At 29.1% G+C, this 24,061-nt stretch overlaps 1 protein-coding gene across 6 annotated transcripts in view; it reads right to left on the bottom strand.

The window, feature by feature from the left end:
• Positions 1-24,061, bottom strand: part of LOC148308276 (uncharacterized) — a 167,235-nt gene that overhangs the window by 7,206 nt on the left and 135,968 nt on the right. For all 6 annotated transcript variants that reach the window (XM_088262009.1, XM_088262003.1, XM_088262004.1 and 3 more), the window contains exons 8-9: positions 6,500-6,680; positions 1,442-1,581 (exon numbers count right to left, since the gene is read on the bottom strand). In XM_088262009.1, the coding sequence (XP_088118135.1) occupies positions 1,442-1,581; positions 6,500-6,680 (321 nt within the window). The remainder of the gene's footprint in view (positions 1-1,441; positions 1,582-6,499; positions 6,681-24,061) is intronic.

Here is a 24,061-nt window from a genome sequence, read left to right as displayed (position 1 = left end):
AGAAGGGACGCTAATTAAATATTGATGTATTTCAATAGAGAGGTAGGTATAAACTTAACAAAGAGGTAAGTACCATACATATATGGCATAAAAAACAATATTTAAAACTCAACGGCAGTGTTTAGTTTGTTTGGATATTTAGTAATAAACTAAACATTAAACTTAACGTAAACCCAGATAGAGAGATTTTTTTTCAAATACCATATGTTTAGATATCAATAAAAAAACCATACATTATGTGATTCTTTGTTACCAAGCCAATTTTGGTGATGTATTTTTTACGAGATTGGAATTGACCACAAATTAGGTCATTTTATGATATTTTCCTATAAATATTTGTCAACTTAAGGTGTATCAGAATTTTAAAGAATATTAATAAGGAGCTGAATAGGATATCAAAGCTTTTACAAATCACAGACAGCATTTTGAGTGTGTCCTAATACTTGTTCACAAGTCTGGATTATCTCCGATTAAAGGAGTTATTTTTCTTATTATTTTTTACATCTCATCAAAGATGATGAAGAATAATGAAGTCTTAAGAGTTTCTGCTGAGTAAAAGGCTTAATTTTATCTCACCAATAGATGCCCAGACTTCCATATTCTTCATCATTTTTGATGACATGTGAAAAAAAATCACATACAACGCCATATAAACAGCATTCTTCATTTAAAACTTAAGAATTGCACTTTAAGTTTTTTAAAGTATAATGACGGATAAGAACACTCGAGTTCTACTGTAAAAAGCTAGAATTATTTTAACGAATTACGATATTTATGAATTAACTAATCAGTTATGATAAAACTGTGTACTTATTTCGTAAATTAGGTATTATATATCACTCACTACTTTCAACAACGTCATATATCAAAAAACGTCAATTTTCAGTTGTGCATGTTTTCAGAATGCCCAGAAAATGTACTATATCTTAGCAAAAGTGGCATATTTTTAACTTAATATTTACCCGCTACAGGGCAAAAAGTATTGTTTTTGCATTTTGAAGAAAAGGTATTGGTCAATTATATTTTTAAATATACTAAATATTTTTCAAATGGAGAAAAAACATTCAGGTTTTACCTAAAAAGATTTGTTACACAGTAAAAAGTTCAATGAGTGGCTTGATATTTATTTTAATACATTTTTAAACTTTAAAAACGATCTCCAGAATTTTTTTTAAATAAATGACGTTGTTAAAGGGAGTAAGGGATATGGTAATGTATATTACCTACCATAATATATCTGGTTGATTTCCCTGGTGGAGAGTCCAAATAATGTTTATCAAGCCAAGCCAAAAATACTGTTGGTTTTAACAGTATTTTTTTTCGCCATAAATCAATGCTTCATTAACACACGAAATTAATCTTTTATCGACTGTACTAACTAAAATGCCATCTATGAACTTTCAGCCCGACTAATATAATCTTAGTCACTACTTCTACTCACCCATAATATCCACAACACGGAGCGTGTCCACGATGGGTTCCATGATTTCTTCAGGAATATGAGTCAGCTTATTGTTCTGGAGATTAAGGGTCTCCAAGGAATTCAGATTTTCGAATCCCATAGCGGGAAGAACCTTGATACTGAAACAAAAGAAGAAAAGCAATCATTAAAATATTCATATTTACTTCGCAACAAAAAATACTAATTCAGAACTCAAAAAATTATTTCAGTTATTAATTTTTGAGTTGGGATGTCTTGATAAGAGAGCTTGTTTGTTGTATTTGGGTTGTGGTTTTGTAATTGTTGACTGTGGAGCCTTTAGTTTCTAGTTTTGTGTCTACTTAATCACAACTTAATTATATTTTAAAACGGACCACCATGTACATTATTTTCATATTTACCTTTTTTAAATGTCAATTTTTAATGAAATATAATGGTCACGTTAATATTTCATGCAATTCAGTCATAATGTCTATAAAATGTCAATTTAAAACAAGACAAAAACTATATTTTTATCAGAAGAAACATTACAACTGCGTTTATAATATGTGTCCATTTTTTGTTTCATGTCTTATTTATGAAGGTGCCAACATATAAAATTCTTTACTTAATCCGTAAATCATGTTATATCTACTAGTGAGAACCTTTTTACTACAAAAATACTATATATATATATATATAAATAAAAGATAAAAAAATATATATGTCGTTTATGTTAAAAAATATATCTATGTAAGTAAATCATACATTATATTCTAAAAGCAACACATTAAAAATAAATCACATGAAGTAATAACACAGCATAGTACTCATTAAAGGTATGCTTCATAAATAATAATTCTGTCATAAAATATCGCCTGTGATGAATGTAAATTTGTAATAATAAATCAACCATGTTCACAATTTAGTGAAGGCAAAAATCGAAACACACACTTTGCATGTTTTTTTTTAATCGTAACAGAGTGGACATTTTAATTGCAGCAGTATCGGAAAACCATTATAATTATTGGACATTTCTCATAAAACACGACGGATATCAATTTTTGAAAATAATGACACCAACAAACCGTGATATGGAATAATTGGAAGCGAAAACAAAAAAATAACCATCGAAATGATAAAATGTCTCGTTAAGTTTGACCTGTCGGATTTCAAAATTACTCACACAAAATAAAAACAGTTTTATGCTATGAAAATTAAAATGTTTTGACTATTGAAAGCATTAACTTTGTGGATCATATTGTTATATTATGTTGAGAAATAAAAAGACTTTGTTTTTTGATCCATTCACATTTAATTGACAACCAACTAGTTTCGGCAACAACCTGTTGCTCTCTTCAGGTAAATTAAATAATTATACTTACTTCATAAATTAAACCCTGAAGAGGGCAACCGGTTGTTGCCGAAACTAGTTGGTTGTTAATATAAGTGTGAGTGGATCAAAAAACAAAGTCTGTTTATTTCTCAAAATTAAATTTAAATGGCTTATTAAATTGTAACATGTAACGCATTGATCAAGATATATTAACGGTTCTATTTATGCAGTCCTATCTGTGCGCCTCCGTAGTGGTCAGCGCCTTTGGACACCATTTTGGAGGTCCTGGGTTCGATTCTCAGGGGGTCATTTATATCAATTTTTTTATTGATATATTAATATAGATGAAGAAGAATTTGGAAGTCTAAGCATTTGCGAGTTAATATTTACAATTTTTTTAATTCGGTGATTCTACGTTTAATTTGTGTAATAGAATGCAGATACTCTGATCGCTTTTACACTTATCACCTCTTCACTTTCTCGCAATTTCAAGGGCTTTAGAGAGTAGTAAAGGGATGCAAATAGTTGATACCACACTCCATTGTCATTGGAGTGTAGCTAGGCCGGTTGCATCCGGAACGAGAGAATGCGACGTAATCACTAATTAATGGCAAACCAGAAGCTGTAAATGAATTCAGAAGTCAACTCCACCATATAACAATTGGAAAAAAAAGTTATTACACAGTATTCTCTTTGTAGTAAATGCTTTTTTGTTTAAAAAAAAGCACATAATTCAACGTTTTTATTGATATTTCAACATAAATAAAGAAGAATATGGAAGTAAGGACATTTATAGGGTTTACAACCTGATAAACATAGGTTAGTTTAAGTGATAATTTTAACACGTGTAATATTTACCATTCTACCCATGATTGACAACTATACAACACAAGTCATATTTTTGTTTTAATTTAAAATAAAAACTAAATATTGTTATACATAGGGTAGTTTAGATGTTCACTTTACAAACGTGTAAAATTCAACATTCTACTCATAATTGACTATCATACTACACAAATTGTTTTTTTTTATTATTTATGCTCGAATTAAAAAATAGTATAATTTTTTTTTTTAAATCTTAATAAAAATAATAATCTAAGTGGACCACAATGCAGAATTGAACAAAAGAAGTGAACAAAAATCAAGACACACTCAAAATATTGTGAACATATAAATTTAAGTTTTTTTTCCAGTCTTAAATATTATTTTTAATTTCTATCATGATTTCACTCAAAGCAAGTAACGTTAATGAAAATAATTTGTTCGTTAAAATTCCTTAAAAATTAGTAGAATTTTATTTTATTTTTTTTCAAAGTAATCTAATTTAACGAAAAGTAAATTGAATAAAATACGATTCAATGACAAAAATTAACGATGACTGAAAGAAAATATTATGGTTTTAAGTTAAATACAAAAAACGTATTCATCCAAGATTTTGATGGGTTCTCCGAAGTATAAAAAATGTTACTTGAATTTCTGAACCTTTGTGGTGAAAATATATGTTATTTTAAAGAAAAACTTTGAAGAAAACTGATGAAAACTGTAATCTCCATGTTATAATATGGATATATTTTTACCTCTTCGAGTATGTTGAAGGATACGTTGTAAAACTTCCCTAGTTTTCCCTTATTTATCACAATTCTGCATCGGGAATTCCCGTTTTGTTTCATGGGAAGCAGTCTTATCTCGCTGCTATAATTTAGAATCAGTGTTCCCGAGCGGTTTCCCCTCAGTTTTTTTCACCATCGTGCTTAATACGAAAAGTTTTTTAGTGGTCGGTTTCCTACGCGGAAAGTTCTTCCTCATATAACCATTTATATTGGGGGATTTTGTTGGGGCTCTAAATTTATCTTACAGAAGGGTAGTTATGTTGGCTCACGTGGGGGGCATTAATATTGGATGCACGTTCGAAACGTAACTGTGCCCGCAGCAGTAGCCCCAATAATGCCAAGAATAAAGTAATTAATTAAAAAAAGTTTAATTCAACTCATTATTTTTTTATCAAATCAAAACATCATTCTCCAGTATCGTTGTCGTACGGGAGAAAGTGACTAACTAACAAAACGTAAAATGTTCAGGAGGGTCATTTAATTCACTTTTGCTTAGCAAGAAAAGGGAATACCTTACTAGCTTAATATTGCAGGGCAATATTAAGCTAGTAAGGTATCAAATAGTCAATGATAACGTTTTTGTAAAAAAATCACTTGGTCACTTTCTCTTGTATGACTACGATATATTCAGTTAAAACATACATCATACGTTTTTCTTCGTGGGTTATTTATTGTTTCAGCATTCAGTTTATTTAGACATGATTCAGTTATTAATAAAAAACTTAAATAAGTTTTTTTTACCCCTTTAGTATTATATTGTTACGATTAAAACTAATCTGAACCTACAGATTTTTACATACTATAAGAATGAGATGAGAAATAATAATATTGATGTATTTATTGATACATTAACTAAATTAACACAACCTCGCTTCCCCTCAGAAGTAGACAGAAATAATAAAACGTCACACGAACTATTATCATTCATATATCTGCTCATATAGTTAATTTTAATAATGTATGAGCAGATGAATGAATTTGGAAGAGGCAAAGATTGTTAGGTCAGGGTCGTATTGAATAAATATTATAGTAAAAAATCACCAACATTTATTTTGAACGTCTTGGGAATCGAACCCGGGACCTCCAACATGGTAGCCTAGCGCACTAACCACTACTCTATGGAGGCGGACAACAGTTAGTAAGTTACCTCGTTTTGTTGGATTTGCGTGAAACACAAGTTGAAACATTTTATTTCTGAATTGTATTTCAAATTTACAATATTCGCACTTAGCTCACGTTTCGCGATAATTTGTTTGACCCATAATATAAAGTTTTTGCGTTATGCTTCTATGAGAATTCAACGACCTTTTTACTTTGCAAAAATATAGGCTACTAAAATATGGAAATTTATTTGGCGGTTTATCCTCGCACATAAATTTTTAAAACGGTCCTACTGTCCAAATAAATTCCCGACCCTGATCTAAATTATTATACACGTTTTGTTAACATTATACATGGAAATATATATCTGATCAATGTTCAAGTATTTTGATTAATTTATTCAAGCCCATGTTTGATTTTAAAAATTAGGAAAATAAAACATTAAAAATATTCATGCGTACTTAAAGAACTTCATAAGTGAAAAAAAAATGGATGGGAAATATTTGTCCAGTTTAATGATAGGATTATAACATAAAACTAAACATTAGAATCGAATGAGCGAAGAAAGAACAGTTAAACAAATTTATGAGGCGAATATAGTTGGAAATAGGAGTAAAGGAAAGCCGAGGAAAATTTGGTACGATCAAGTATGTCAAACACCTGAAAGTGGTCAGGACAGGACGGCTGTCCAAACTTAAAACACAGTAAGGAACATTTTTTTATTTTTTTTTTGACTATGTAGATTCTACTTATTTCGAAAATGTTAAAAATGGTTTTACAAAAAAAATCCCTCACTGTGTTTTAAGTTTGGACAGCCGAGGAGTCCAAATTTTCAGCAGGTATGCGTAAAGAGATGTGTGAATGCGAAAGAGGTGAATATTGTTTGCAGACTGATTTGTGTGGCGTTATATTCTTTCTGCCTACCTATCCTATTTATCTGATTTTTCAACCTCCATTGTACAACATACTTTTTTTTAATACAATTAGTTACAGAAAAAAATAAGTAAACAGTGATTTTCCATATCATCTCACCTGTTTTTCTGGAGATTGAGGAAGGTGATGGAGTCACCGAATCCAGTAAAAGCATCTTCAGAAATGACTGTGATGTTATTGGAGCGAAGGTCCAGGTGACGGAGTCTGTGTAGGGGGCGCAGGGCGTCTGAGGGTATCATGTGAAGTCGGTTGTCTCCCAGACGAAGATACTGAAGGTTTTCTGAAACAAACATTAATCAGGGTGTCAGTTTTCAGTTGGTTGAATTGGAAGCTGACTAGCTTGATTTTTATAAAAAGATATCTGAAAAAATGTCGTGTTTTTGCTTATTTTGCAATTTTTACATAAAAGTGAAAATAAATTATTTTATATGACATTTTCAGTGTGTCCAAATCCTTGTTCAATAAATCTGGATAATGTCCAATTACAGAAGTTATTTCCATGTTATTTTTTGACATCTCATCAAAGATGGAGAAGAATATGGAAGTCTGGGCATTTACGGGGCTGATGACTGTCATAGGCTGGCTTAAGTTTTTTGATCACTTTACACAGGTGTAACATTCACCAATTCTACCCATTATTGACAACCACACTATTCAAATTCTTGGAAGTTATGAATATACTATATAGTATATATGAACCAATTTTGAAACATTGTTCTTGAATCACTAGAACTTCACTAAAGACATCCAAAAAAAATTGGATAGTAAGAGCATCAATAACTTTGTAGTATGGTTATAAAACACTCTCCTTATCATCCATTGCTCACTTTGTGTAATAAAAGTGGTATTACACCAAGTGAACACTGGATGCTAAGGAGAGTACTTTATAAATATTATATTTTAAATATTCGAGATTATTAAGTCATTTATACGCTTTTCATAATGTATTACAGAAAAAATAGATCAATAATATATTTGTTTTAAGGTGTCTCAACTTGATATGCCTTCTTCCCTTTTTTATAAAAGGAGATGGAAATAAGAGCTTACAATCTGGCATTTGGCTAACTTAAGCGATCACTTTATACAATTGTGATACGTTCACCATTCAGTGTATATAGTAAAGTGAACACTCAAGCTAGCCAAATGCCAAGTCGTACTCCTTGGAATACTCAGAATGATTCGAAGGAAAGAATATCTTATAATGAAAATGTTAATTTGTTTTAAAATCACAATATATATTTTATTAAAACTAAATTATAATGTGTTTCCAGTTTCGAGGCTAACCGCTACATTATCAAGACTGATTATACTCATAATAATAAAAGTAATATTTTTTTTTGTGTTTTTAAAAAAAAGTAAAATTTTATTATTAAACGGAAAATCAAATATAAAATTCAAATAAAGGGTGAATAATCGAGTATCCGATAAAATAAATACTCCTTATATTGATATGTTTATGAATAAGTTGTTGGTACAAGTACTAGGTATATAAATTAGCTTATATGATTAGTTTTTTTCAAGAATTTCAAAGGTATCATTGTATCATCACCATTGGATTCACATCAAAATTTATTAATACTGATTGTATTTCATAACTTTAATGGTGACTTTATAGTTCAGCAATTTAAAATTTTGGTTAGAGTAATCAAAAGGGATATTGGACATCAGGATGCTTTGAGAATATAATGATTAGTACGTTCGACTGCCACGATTGAGATCCTGGAAGAAATGAATGAAGAAGTTCACATAAATTATGTATAATTTTAACAATAATTAATCATTTATGAGCCAAAGTTTGCCTTCATCTAATTTTCTATCAAGATAATACGAAGAAAATTCATTTTAGAGCCTAAGGTTTTCTGATAAGGGAAAGAAATGAAGTTAAGTCAAAGATGATTATTTCCATTTATTATTTAGTTAAAGCATAATTTAAAACCTTTAAAGACAAAATTAACAAACCCTTTCAAATTACGAATTCTCCTTGAAAAATGAAATACATAAAAAAACTTAAAGGAAACTGAAATTAAAAACGTTTAACCAAATTAATTCTCTAAGTTTATCTGATTAACTTTTTCCTTGAAATTTATTATTTTTCAAGTGCGTATAATGGAAAATCGTTTAAATTAATATTTTTATTTTCACTATTAAATATGTATTTTGATGCCTTTACGGGAGTTGATTATTCAGACAGCTTAATTTTTTACTGAAAGTTTTATAGGTATAGTCTTAAGTCGTATAATTAAATTAAAGCATTTTTGTATTTGACTTTTGCTTTACATGATTATTAGGAAATTTCAAGAAGCAGTATGGTAAACTGTATCATAAAGTTATGTACTAACGTAATTTTATTTCTCGGAATGTTTTAATTTTCATCAATCACAGGTTGAAGTCGTTTGCAAAGATTTTTTAAATTATATTATTTGCTATCAAGAATTTTCAACTATTAAATTTTTAACGGCATGATCATGTGATGTACTGTCGAAAGTATAGTACTCAGACAGCCTTAATTATCAACAAAAACTTCCTTGTAGTAAAACTTCATTTTAAGTTGTCTAATTAAAGAAAACAGTTTAGCATTCTGGATATTTACATCATATTATTTGCTATTATGAATTCGAAACTGTAAACTGTGAGCAACTTTTTAAACTGTGTTATCATGTAATATAGATTTATAAATGTATTTTTTCAGCTTAAACTTTAACTTTGATATTAGCAAAACATGTTTTTTTCGGTAACATTAAATGTCGTCTGATTAAAGCAAATTTTCTATCATTGTGACTATTTTGATAAAATTATTTTCTACCAACAATTTTAGAAAAGCATTTTAAACTGTGCTTTTAAAGCTTCATGTGGTTTTACAGCTTTTATGAAACAAGAAAAGTGGAGGTACTCATCAAAACGTTACATTTCCATTGTAAATGATTTTAAGTAATCAGGAACTCCAGCTTGTAATTTTTTTACGTTTTGGTGCTATTTAATGATTTAATATTAGTTTAACACATGATTGGTCACGTTTTGTAGCAACTTCAATTAAAATTTCGATAGAATACAGTAAATAGAACAGATTTGCATTTAAATGATTTTTTGTGCAATATTGGAAATATAACTTTCTGGTGAGGACCTTTACAAATATCAATATTCAGAATTTAAAAGGTTTTACAAAGGCATGCTTTCTAAATATAATTTACACCTTTCAAAACCGACAGCAAAACGTCAATATTGCTACTATGCCCCGTATGAAATCCAATCTACATGTGTTTGCGTTATCGTACTTTTCAGTTTGTTTTACCCTCGGTATTCTCAGGGGAGGCGGAAAATTCGAGGAAAGCCTTTCACCCAGAGCAGCGAGCTTTAATATCCATTCGACAAAACAGTGTAAACATTTTTTGTTTTGCTGAAAAAACAAAGTGCTCTAATATAATAATCAACTCTGCTAGAATTTTTATTTAAATAATAAACGAATTTAGTTTTACCTTTTGTTTGTATCCAAGCCATTAACCCTTAAACCATGAGGTAAGATTTAAGGGTTAGTAGTAAAATTCGTACATATTAGCAGTGTACAACTTATTCAATCTATACACGCACCATAGTGCACGAATTATTTCATATGTAATTAATGTACAAAAATATTTATTTTTTAATGGTAAGCTTTTTAGCTATACTTTTAATTATTTTACACCTACAAAAAATATGGCATTAAAAATATTTCGAATTTTCACATTTTACTAAATAGTCAATGGTTTCAGATTGTACCGATTATTAATTTCAATTATTTTCATTAAATATACATTTATGTATAATATATGTTTGTGTGTGAATACTAGATGCCTGGGAACGGTTTTCAGATATTCATAATGTAAGCTTACACTGCTTTTCCCTAGTTTTAATCAATACGACAGAACAGTATCATCTACGTAAATACAGAAATTCGTAGTCGATTCAGCCAATACCAATCCCGACATTTGAATATGTAATTCTCAATCCAGCCTGAGCCTATATCGTTTCAGTGGCAAATAGCCTACAATCCTGTCTGTGGAATTATGTCTACACGATATATTTAAGGCCGTTTGATAATAATATTTTAACACGAGTTATCCTGTGATGATAAACTGAGTGACTTTGCGTTCAACAATTGAAATTATTAAAATTTATATTGATCATGTTTTCATCAAATAATCGAATTTACTCTTATTCGAAATCACTACAAGTAAATAAATTGATTTAAAACATACGTTGCCTAGCGGTATGTTGCTATGGTCCGTAAAAGAGATACGGAGGTTTCTAATATATTAACAAAAAATTATCATCGAGATTCTCAAACGATTTTTTACTCCAAAATGCGACACCAAGCAATTTCAGCAAAACTTCAAATATTTGGCAATCAAGCATTTCAATAAACTCCCTAAAGAAATAAAAAAATAGATGATATAAAAATACTTAAGAAAAAACTTAAAGCTCTATGCATTTAAATCTTGAAAAAATATACAAAAAAAGAATATTATATCTTGAATAAAGAATAAAAAAATAAATAAAAGAATAAATAAAAGAATATTATAACATTAAACCACGAGTGTAAGTCCCTCTCCAAGCTCAAGAGCACTGTCTCTTTTATGGAGAGGCACAGTGAATCGAAATATAAAAGTTTTCCATATGTATAAATGATTCAAATGTATTATGTTATAAATAAAAATGTAAATATATTAAATGAATAGTAAAAAAATAATACACTAAGAGCAATGTTTAGAATATTGCATCTTACATTCGGGTTTAACTGATGTCCCTACCATTGGAGTCATATTTTTTTTTCAAATCATGTTTTTTTTTCAATTACAGCTCTGTCGTACCTGTCGGAGATATTTCAAAGGAATATATGAGTTACTTTACAAGGCTTAAGATTTTAAACGAATTAACAATTACTATGAAAGTGGAATACACATCCTTCTTCTATCTGGTTATTGTGTTCGGTTACCAATCTAGATACACATGATTTTTCGGTACGATATTTGCTATTGTATGGCTGTCTGTAGCGCCATCATTAGCTTGTTCCGTTTGAACATGTGTAAGATTCTGAAACTATTGCATATATACAGGTTTCAAGAATGCAATATGGATGTTCAATGATGGGCAGAATGGTGAACGTAACGCTAGTGTATAAAGAGATCTCTTATGCCAGCCAAATGCCAAGTCGCAAGACCTGGGATGCTCAAACTCCCAACTTCTTTCATATAAAGAGGAACGATGAATGTTTCATTTCAATTATACAAATTAAAAACATTTGTATAATACCACTTAGTGAGTTTTATTTCGTTATACGTAACTAGTTTCGAATACTACAGATGTTTTCATCTACATGTAAAAACTTAAAACATCTGTAGTTTTAGAAACTAGTCGTGTGTAATGAAGTAAAACTCATTAAGTGGTATTATAAAAGTGTTTAAAAAAATATAAAAAATCAACATTTCATTCCACAAAATAAACGCTGAATCAATAAATTTTAAGTTGAGTTACCTATAATATTCATATTTATTAGCACCGGGGCAGTTCGTTAGCATAAATGTCGCCAATAAATTGATCATCTCTCAGTTATAATAGTACTCGTACCAGCACGAAGTTATTCAAAGTTTCGAGATGATGTTTTGGATTTAATTTGGATTATAAGATTGAATGCGTTCTCGTACTATCTCGCCATGGAAATTACTTGAGATAACTTGGGTACCCAGCGCGAGTTAAGTTTAATATTTCGACAATTAAATTACGTTCAATACCGTTGACTTTACTTCGACTGTAATAATTGGACTTGGGTTTAAATCTGTTTTATTGCGTGTTTATCTTAATAAATAAATAAATAATCACAATATTTTAAGTGTGTACAAATATGTAAGTATTTAGACATACTCAAAAATGTTGTGATTAAAAATAACTTCATAATAAATTAAATAATTGTGTCGCCTTCTTTCAAAATCCGCCAGATCCAATTTTATAAAATTTAAAAATAATTACTCTATCGGAATGCCAATTGTGGGTTTTATTGTTTAAAACATTTGTTTACTTTAAACCCCTGCGAAAAAATACTTAAAAAACAGCGTTGTATTTCAAATTCCGCTATATTCATGGAACTTGCTTTCTGGTGATAGGTCAAAAATTAAGTTGATCAGTTTGTGCCTCGTGTTTTTTTTAATAACGGAAAAAATTCTAAAAAATAGGAAAATTCTCTATTTCATAATATTTTATCTAAAGATAGACAAATCTTTTGAACATAAAGGTTACCCGGAGAATTTTGCATTTTTTGTAAAATCGACTTACATGGATCTGGCGGATTTTGAAAGTAGGCGACACAATTACAAGCTAGTTAAAAAATAATATGTTGTTTTCAGACGTTTTTCAGTAGGTGTGTAAAAACAATCCGGGGTTCGGATCTTACAAACAAATAAAAGGATCTTTGTTTAATAAAGTTTTTCTCAATACAACAAATGATTGGCTGTTGTGAATTCATATGTAATGTGTCATGATTTTGATAAATATATCTAGGAGTACTGAAAAATTAAGTACAGCGGTTGTTAATCATGGGTAGAATGGTGAATGCTACACGTGTATAAAGTGATTACTTAAGCCAGCTTATGACAAGTTGTAAGCCTTTTAAATACCCAGATTTCCATATTCTTTTTCGTCTTTGTATCATGGTCAGTATAAAAATAACTCATTTGTGGAAAAAACCCAGATTTTTTAACAAGGATTTGTACACAAAAAAACACACGTAAATAGTAATAAAAACTGTATTTTTTATCTGGTGGTAAACGCCCTTTTTCTTTACACAGTTGATTTGTTCATACACATTTAAGTACATACTAAGTAAAATCATGTACTCCTCTACCACATTTGCAAAATAATAAGTGTTTATGAAAAACACTTTTAAAAAATAACAGCTCTCAAAGGCTCTGTTTTCAAAGGTTACACCCAGACCAATAAAAAAACAGTATTTATGGATTTTTGTTTTGCGATTGGTGGAAATCTTATATTATTATATTATTTATTATATGTATGTATATAACATTCCTTTCCATTGAGATGTCAATATAAAATTAACTTTTTTTGTAATTGGCGAACCAGATTTGGACACACTCAAGATATGATTAATGATTTGAGATTTTGAACTAAGTAACACTTTCTTCCATTTGTAAGACTACATTTTTGTAACTTCTAAAAAGTTATTTTTCCCCTAGCCAACCTTGCCTTGTATCGTGTTTTACCCCAATTGTTTATTAATCTACTTGACTTATTGGAGAAGTTAGATCGTTATAAAATTTAGGCAGTCCTTTGAAAATTTTAATTGAATTTGCATTGTAACTTTATGAAGATAACTTCATCTATTTTGAACTGGATCAACTTACGGCCTTAATAATTATTTACCGTATAATTTAGGCAATGTTTTTTTTACCTTAATTACTGCTTATTTAATTAATAATAAATCGACAAAGTAAATTATTGCAATTTTTTTATGAACTGACATTTTAAAATTTACAAAACAAGTGATTTATTTTTTTATATATTTTTTTATTAAAACTAACTATCAAACTATCACGTCGCTTCCCTGCAGAGATAAGCAGAGATTAAATACTTAAATGGAAGAAAAAAAATATAACCCAATCCTAGTAGGTATTATTAAAGAAAACACTTGTTTTTTTCTCTCAATTGGTAAAAAAACACTTGTTTTTTTAATAATTTTAACTTTAAATTTTAATGTCTTACCACAAAGTAAATGCCAAAACTTTAAATAAAATAACTAGTAGGTATGTTTAATTTCACAATGACAATATTTAAAATGAATGAAACAACAATGAAATCGAAAACGCTGAAAGAAAAAGTGACAGCATTTGTTAATAAGCATGCTGTCCACTATGAGCAATGAATAGTATTACGTGTGTTGGTGTGACGTTAACAGATGGCGCTGCTAACAGAATGAAGAACTGTACACATTTTTATTTATATGGATAAGTTTGTAGGTTTTGTTTGTGTAATTATTGTTTCAGATACTAAATTTGGAATTGGGTCAAATTTTAAGTCATAGGGTGGAACAGGGTTGATAGTTAATCGATTGGAAATGCAGTTAATTGAATGTAAGTGAATTAACATTCCGTCGGGGGATGCAAAATTCGCCAACCTTGCTTTAACGACCTAACTTTATTACATTTCCTGCCCTATATCTCTTTGTACGTAAAATTCGTTCTACAAGGTAGTATAATTCATTTATACTCCATTAAAACGAAAAACCTGCCTTGAATAATAAGAGAAAACCCAGTTAAAATATGGTAATGTGCCTGACGGATACCAATACCTGGTTTCGGATATATTCATGACTTCATTTCATCAATTTGTCAATCGGAAACACCCCGAGAAAAGCATTAAGGGTTGAAATTCCACCGGAATGAGAAAATGGGGATACTTTATAAATTTTTCGATTTTACAAATATTTTAACTAGCAGATATATTTTTTTTAATTATGTGTTTAAACGAAATTCAATGTATTCCGCTTCAGAACAAACGAGATAAAACGCGAAGTGGGAAAATGTTTTATGAAGCTTACAAGTGGCGATTCCAATTATACTGGAAGTCGACGTTTTATTTTCCCTTAAAATTCATTTTGACACGTGTTTCGAGGCATTCCGTAATAATTTTAAACACCGTGTATGAAAATGATGCTGAAAATATCGAAACAAGTGCCACAATATATTATAAGAAATATTATAGTATATTTTATATAAGTAGTATTTACCAAAAAATTAAAAATTAATAATGGAATAATAGTACTTAAAACTAACTTTCAAACCAATTAATGAAATAATTAATGTTCTCAATTCAACATTGAGTACAGAGGCAGACTATAGATTATAAACGCTGCCCGGAATATACTGAATAAATCAAAGTCATATTTCAAATTCAATTTATTTTAGATTCTTGTTTCGGAAGTACCTTTTTAGAATTTTGTCAAAACGACCCGACAAAATAATCTCTTTATCATTCAGAAAGTTTGCTTTGATAGAAAATTGTAAGCTTTTCCGGCGATTCAGAAAGAAGGTTCTTCATTCCTGAATTAACATTCTGTTCATTTGCGTCCAGGCTTAAACATGTAAATAAATAATGATAAGAATAAAAAAAATTGAGCTTTAACGTTTGTATGAAATAATTGTTGCGTAGTTATTAATTTCTAGAAAACAAAGCTTTATAATTTTTAATAAATTATAATTACTCTAAACATGAATTGAGTTTGTTTTACATTTAAGAGGCTAGTCTATAAGAAGGATATATGAAATGGGGATTATTGATAAATAATGATTTTATTAAAGACTTAAAATTAGTTAATTTTATATTTAAAAGGTAAGTCTGCATGTAGGATATGTTAAATAAAGGTGATTTTAAAAAAATCAACACAAATAATCAGGTTGATCATTAATTTACATTTCAAGAATACACTTTACAAATGGCAGAAATCGAACCCGCGATGCTTATTTCGCAGTCGAGCGTCTACCAAACTACGCCACGGTTTCTGTCTCGCTTACGTAACAGAATGCGATTTTTCTGACGTATGTTTTTCCGCTTTATCAATGTAATTTTAAACTGATTGTAGCTTATTTCTGCGTAAGAAGCATGAAACATTTAGTTATCGTTAGCAATGTGAACAAATTATATCATTAACGTGAAATACAGCACAAATGTGTCCGGCGAGTAGTTCCGTTTCCGGGTTGAGATTTATATCGCCCGGTTCGCAAGAGTGAATCGCATTTCCCGACGGAATATCCGATTTCCTGATGAGCTTTTACCGCTTTATGTTGCCAGCAATTGTATAAAGTTCAGTTAAATCTGAGTTGTTGAGCGCTTTCCGCTTGAGCTAAGTAACTTACGACATTACGTTATTCCGTAAAAGCTTCATAATAAAGGAGCAAGGTTTCGTTCGATAACGGAATGGTCGTATATATAACGTATATAAAATTATAATATACTTGTGAAATGGGGTATCTAAAAGTATATATCAAGCATAAAAATAAATAGGTGACTTTTACGCTAAAATACGCCAGTGTAGGATTCTTCACAAGTCAAGTTTAACTACGTAAGATAACTTCAACTTTGATACTCCTTAAAACAATTTTTCACTGATTCCTGATAAGACTGATCGTATGAAATAAGGCTGAAACCATCATTGATTTTTTAAAGTATATTTTTGATTTCGCTTCATCACACAATTTGAATAAATTCACTACATGTAATATCTACATATAAATTGGTACCCTAAAAATGTCCATACTTGTATATTTTTCTTCATTTCTCTTGTAAGATATCACTAAAGTGTCTTGATTTATTGTTCCATTAAAATGCCTTACTCAATACTAAGAAATCTCATGCAACATCTATTAAAAGCTTAAGTTGAAAAATTTATAAACTTTATAAAATGTGCCACAAACTATCTGCGGAAAACATTCAAGAAGTGAAAAATTTAAAGTAAATTGAAAAAAAAATCTTAAAAAAGCCGCGGACGGAAAGCTTTGAGCCGACAAAATACTTTAACTGGTTCAGAATTTATATATATATAAACATATGTATATATATATATATATATATATATATATATATATATATATATATATATATATACCTATATATATATATATATATATATATATATATATATATATATATATATATATATATATATATATATATATATATATTTATATATATACATACATACATATATAAAAATCCGCTGTTCGGTTTGGTTAAAAAACTTTTCTATGCTGCAGAACGGAGACTAACAAATCCACAGGATGTTGAAAAATAGAAGATTTACTGAGCCGTCTCATGCGGGATTGCACAAACAGTACTGACGGGATTGCAAATAGCGCTGCTAGAACGAGTTATGTCGACAATTGAAATGCATTGCCTGTTCTTCTTTCTCTAAAGAAAGCTTACAGCAAGAAAAACAACAGTCGAAGGGTCATAAAGAAGAAGTCTTCTTTCATGATAAAGCAATACTTCACAAACTAAATATAACTTTACTGAAAGAATTTGTTCGTTTTGCGCACTACGTATATTGCTTTTGAAGAGAGAAAAATAACAATGCACCAGGAATTAATTTGTTACATTAACTGACTATAAGATACTTTGAGATGGTAAAAAAAATATTAAAAAAAGATACTTGGTTAAGGTTTTTTTAGTAGAAGTGGATTGCGTACGAATAAAACAGTTACAAAAAGTTTTTTTTTCATTTATTTTATTTGAGGAATGGGGTGACAACAATATTCCACAATCGTTTATATTTATATGCGCATAGCAAGTGGCATTCTATATAAGACTCTCCTTAAAAGCAGTCATTCGCGTAAAGGAACCAAGTTACTTACGTTTTATATAGAATAAACCAAAGTCAAAGAACAAGAGATCTTTGTATTAAATGTTAAATCAAACACTGATTTTTCAACCAACTACGTTGCATTTTGCTATTAAAAAAACACGTTATAATCAATTTTGTGACAATTGTTTCACCAAGTTATGGCATTTTCAAACGAATGCAGTATGGGATTATTGGTTGAGGTGGTACAACTAATGTATTATGTTTGATTGTTTTTCAAAAATCTGTGATGAAAAAAATATTTTGTTAACAGATCTAACTAAATATCCAACAAATTACAACTTGCGATAGTCAAACAACTGTGTGCTAAAGCAGTCCTTATATATTAATATCAGAATTACTCTCACATAACACAAGAAAGCACCTCTCAAGAAAAGTATGTACATAAATCACAATTAAAACACTTCATGGGAACGTTCCTAGAACTTTTAGATCCAAAACAGTAACACATCTGAGAAAACCTCTTTTGGGCAGTTATTATTATAAATTTGCAATAAATTTTTCCAACCTGTTATTATAATCCACAAAATTGTTAAATAATGAAACGTAGTTTAAAGATCTGTTCATAAATAGATAGTCTTTGACTTGAGCTTTGATCTTTCTCTTTTCCCCTTTTCCTCCCTCCCGTCCGGTATTTATATTAATTTCCGGTATTTATATTAATTCTCAGGTATATATATTAAATGACAAATGTGTAATTTTGAAACTGGAATGGTACATGGTAATGGTATAGGTAATGGTACTGTTAATGGTACAGCATAACAGGCAAGAGTCTTCGAGATAGATTGAGAAATGCCAAGATCAGGGAAATATGCGAGATCGAAGATGTCGTTAGGTGGGGAAGGCAACGAAGAAGACAATGGTATGCGCATGTGAAGAGAATGGAACCATCCAGACTTCCCCACATCGCATTGTACGACCAACCCCATGGTAGACGACTCCCGGGCAGACCACCTAAGAGATGGGCCGATAGCTGGGAATCGACGTCGCAGGAGGCTAATCCCTCTTAAAAACAGGCCGTAAGGCCTACAATAAGAAGAAGAAGAAGAAGAATGGTACAAATACCTTTTTTGTGTTACTCGCTTACGTAAATTAATGTATTTATGTAACTGTTCTGTAAAATTTTCAATTAATTTAATTTTTTTTCATTTAAAAATAAAATTATGGAAGCGGATGTATCCTTACTATATCGCATGATTCGGCCGTGTCATATTTGATTGCATGTCACAAATGATTTGCTTACATACGGTATTATAAATAAATATGTACTGTAAAATGTGCCCGCGGTACGGTGATACTCAGTGTGGTCACATTATTGTAAATTGTAATTATGTGTAAAACGAGAAATAAATAAATACAGTCAACGGACTTTGAATACGAGTATTCCCTCCATTTACTTTTCCACATTAGTCCTGTTTGTGCTAAAACCACATCCATTTAGCGTAATTTAGAGTGTGCAGGAGCTTTTTAGTTGGAATTAACTCTATTGAGATTAACTCATGGCGGTGCTAAGTACGAAAGTGGATTGGAATACTGTGTGACACAAAAGCGACAATCCCGTGAGAAATGTAAGTTATTTAGTGTAATATCATTGTTATTTATTATATCAGACGTCAAATTATTGACCCTATGGATAACATGTAAATATTATAGGTATCTCAACTAGATACTAAACATATTGCGTTCTTTTTTAATATAAAAAGAGATGAGAGTCTGAGCCTTGGACCTGCATTTGACTAGCTCAATCGATTACTTTTTACACTTTTGTAACGTTCACCATTCCGCTAATATGAGCATCGATCAGTGACAATGTTATCGATTTAACAAAAATGTAAATGTCCGTTTGTTACCTCTTAAAATAATTCATGGATTGCCTTGAATTTTAACACCTTGCATTTGAAGCGTGTGACTGGTATAAAAAATCTGCAGACCTAGTTTGTAACATGTAAAAATATTTTGTAATATGACTTAGGAAAATAAAATAAAATAAATGCAATAACGTGAAATTAACGTACAAAAAATAAATGCTATAAAACATTTCTTAATTAAACAAAGTGAAGTATTTTCGGATCAGCACACAATGAACTCTTAACCTGCAAACTAATCTGTAACTAACTATACATTTTTCGTCGGAGGTAATATTAGCAATAGCGATCCTCATTAGAGCCTGTCAATATAGACCCATGTCAACCCGTACCTGCATTATGTGTGTAAGCGCCATAGTAAACGGTATATACCAAATGGCAAAGTGTAGCGTGTAGAATTCATATATAATTCAAACAAGAGTAAGGCCAACGAAATTACTATGATCGGAATTTTCAATCAATCCGTTGATTGGTAAGAATTACGAACTTTTGCAATACAAGTTTCTATTAATATTTTATTTTAATATATTGTGGGAATTCTGGCAAAAAACATTAACACGAAAATATGAAAATTAGACATAAAGATGCATATTTTAAAGTTTTCAACGTTCTTCAAACTGGAAAAATACACTAAGTAATTTTGAATGTCATATTTATGTAGTTTTAAAAGTAAATTCAAAATTTAGTTTAAAAGCGGGTATTTTGTGCAGGTTTTTAGCTTTAAAGACCAGGGATTATTCAAACAGGGAGTTTAGCCAGTATATCCACGATATAATATTAACAGAAACTCATAGTATACACAAACTGTATTTAAAGTAAATCAATAAGGATATTTTTTGCATTATCGTAAAAAAAAAATTCTTGGCTATTTTTTAAAATTATTTATTTGTTCAGACACTGGATTCTTTTATGATTGTTTTATCAATATTATATTTGTTATCTCACGATATGAAGTAACTATCATTTATGGCAAAAGAAGATTGAAGTCTAAACATCTTTGGGCTTACGATCTGGCATCGGGTGGCTTAAATTATCACTTTGTATACATGTGTGGATGTTTCATCTAAAGTTGAGATACATATCATCCATGAATATTTCAGAGTGAAATTGTCTAATAGAATAAATAATAATGGATTGTTGATAATCAACTGGTCTAAATAAAGTACCTGAAATTAGTTATAATATTTCAGGCTCTATCCCCTAAAAAATATGTTAACTGATTCGGAATAAATCTCACTTTTGTTCAGTAGGAGTAAGCTATATATAAACTTCACAAAAATTTCAACCGGTGGCTTGACTATCAGCCATACTTCTGAATCTATTGAAATTGAAACAAAATATGAAATGATTCGAACAGCATTGTTATAGGTATCCATCTTAAACAAAATAATGCCATATGGATGTTCAATAATCTGCAGAATGGTGAACGTTATATAAAGTAATCAATAAGTTAGCTAAATACCAGGTCGTCAGCTCTGGGAAGCTATCTTATTTCTGATAAAAACGAAAGTTGCTTTATTTTAATTATAACATTTTGTGTGAGTGTGTCCAAATACTTGTCAACAAATCTGGATTCTCTGTAATTAGGACTTATTTTTCATATTATTTTTTAAGATTTCAATGTAGATGAAGAAGAATATGGAAGTCTGGGCATTTACGGGGCTTACAATCGTCATAGGTTGTGTGTTTAAGTGATCACTTAACACATGCGTAACATTCACCAATTCTACCTATGATTGACAAGCACAATACTTAAATAATTGGAACTATAGATATTGATACTGTTCAAATTCAAACATATTGTTTGAATTGACAAGAATTTCACGATAAACATGCTTTATTTGAAGTAAAGACATAAATAATATTAATTTTATTGTTCTAAAACATCTATCATGGAACAAAGAAGTATCCAGCATCCCAAGAAATCTATCCGGAGAGCATAGAACGAGAAAATTAGAAAGGAAAGTATACTCTAAACATTAAACAACTTAAACCGTTCACCTTTCCCATCCAGGGTACTGTTTACACACGTGCAATGAATCGTTTGTTAACAAACATCGGAGCAAATCAAGCCTCGAGTCATCAAGGCTTTTGTAAATATTCGCCTTACTAAAATAGCAACCAAGTAAAGAATCATAATGTAGTTTAGAAATAAATATATTTCTTGGAAGCCTTACTACATTTAATATTCTTAAATAAATATCTCTTATCTTATCTAAATAAATAAAAAAGAAAAGAGTAAATCGTTCAAAATCTCAAATCTCTTCAAGTTTATTCGCCTATTATTCATTATATTTAAATTTATGAACATTTTTTTTATCTTTCTTTATACTCGTATGTACGAGTACCTATGTACAATAGATAAAAATATTAAATTTTGATGATAACTCAACAAAAACGAAAAAGAGTTTGGAGACTGTATTTTTTCAGGGGTTACAAACAGTCATAGGCTGGTAAATTGATATACACTTGAATTGAATTAAAATGAGTTTAATTTTTTTCTTCTTCATTTAACCAGAATGAGCCATCGCGACGCATGGCTGGGAATAACTGGCATTCAAAAATATAGATAGTTTTTAAATACTAAATAAACACACATTTTATATATGTATAAATATATATATATATATATATATATATATATATATATATATATATATATATATATATATATATATATATATATATATATATATATATATATATATATATATATATATATATATATATATATATATATATATATATATATATATATATATATATATATATATATATATATATATATATATATATATATATATATATATTATATATATATATATATATATATATATATATATATATATATATATATATATATATATATATATATATATATATAAATATATATATTTATATATATTTATATATATATATATATATATATATATATATATATATATATATATATATATATATATATATATATATATATATATATATATATATATATATATATATATATATATATATATATATATATATATATATATATATATATATATTTATAAATATATATATATATATATATATATATATATATATATATATATATATATACATATATATATATATATATATATATATATATATATATATATATATATATATATATATTTATATATATTTATATATGTATATGTATATATATATATATATATATATACAGTCGTGTCCATATGCATTAGCCACCCCCTATAGAATTGGTTTATGTCTCTAAATACTGCGATTCTAGGAATTTTTGCAATTCTTTCAGATGGTATTGTATTATGATGGATTTTACCTACTACTTACTGCCTACCATCCCGACCTACGAAAATTAGGGGTGTGGTTTATTTAAAAAACACTATTTTAACTATTTCCAAGGGTCAGTTTTATATTTGAAACGTTGCTCTGCGGTTATTTTAATCAGTAAATAAGTGCGATTTTTTATACTTTTCATTATTATTTCTTTTCATTCGCCTTCTTTTCTTTGCCTTCGTTATTTCTTTTTTTTTGTATTTTGCAGGTTGTCTTGGCATTTTAGCCAAGAAAACGTGATTTTTATAACCACATTCTAACAATTCGTCCACAAGTTTCGAGAATTCACTTTTCTTTGTTATTTTAATATTACAAGAAGAGGAATACGTATTAATAAATGTATAAAATATATATAAAATCATGAGGTCGTCGTAAATGTTTCTTTTTTAATTTATGACCAAAAAAAACAATATTATGAGTATATGAAAATAAATTATATTTTTTCCTACTGCAAGATTACATTGCCTTTATAATATTGATTACCTACACAAATTCTACAATTTATTTTTCATATAAACATTAAAATATTGAGTTTGATTAAAATTTCCTTGTTTCGGTCATGCTTATTAAGGCTTTTAAACGCATTTCTTCAAATTTATAAACCAATTTAAAATTCAATTTCAGTCGACGAATGAGAGGAATGTAAAATTAGAATTTCGTTTTTGAGTACGAATGTTATAAAACGGATAATCTGAAAATTAAAAAAAACTTTATAAAGTATACCGCGAAAAGTTTTATCCTTTCTGCCTGCAACGCTGTCAAAAAGCATGCTATCCCTCAGGAACAATATCAAAAATTGCGTGTGTACTGTTACGTTAAACAGATGGCGCTGCCATTTCGTATTTTTTTATGCATTTTTTTTGCCTGTTCCAGATATATAAACAACTTCAAAACATATTGGTGAATTACTCTGTAGATTTAAGATTTTGAACAAACGGACAGTTACATTTCGATTTATGTAGATAAATAAAAATATGCAAGTAATTTCAATTTTTCGGTGAGACACATTGAAATTTGTAAATAACACCAGCTGTCAAGAAACATGATGTCCGCCAT

The sequence above is a fragment of the Brachycentrus maculatus genome, unplaced genomic scaffold, assembly GCF_059751285.1.
Source record: "Brachycentrus maculatus isolate JH-2025_06_01 unplaced genomic scaffold, ASM5975128v1 h1tg000172l, whole genome shotgun sequence".
In the NCBI taxonomy this organism is placed as follows: Eukaryota; Metazoa; Arthropoda; class Insecta; order Trichoptera; family Brachycentridae; genus Brachycentrus; species Brachycentrus maculatus.
This window is presented reverse-complemented; position numbering and strand designations above follow the sequence as displayed.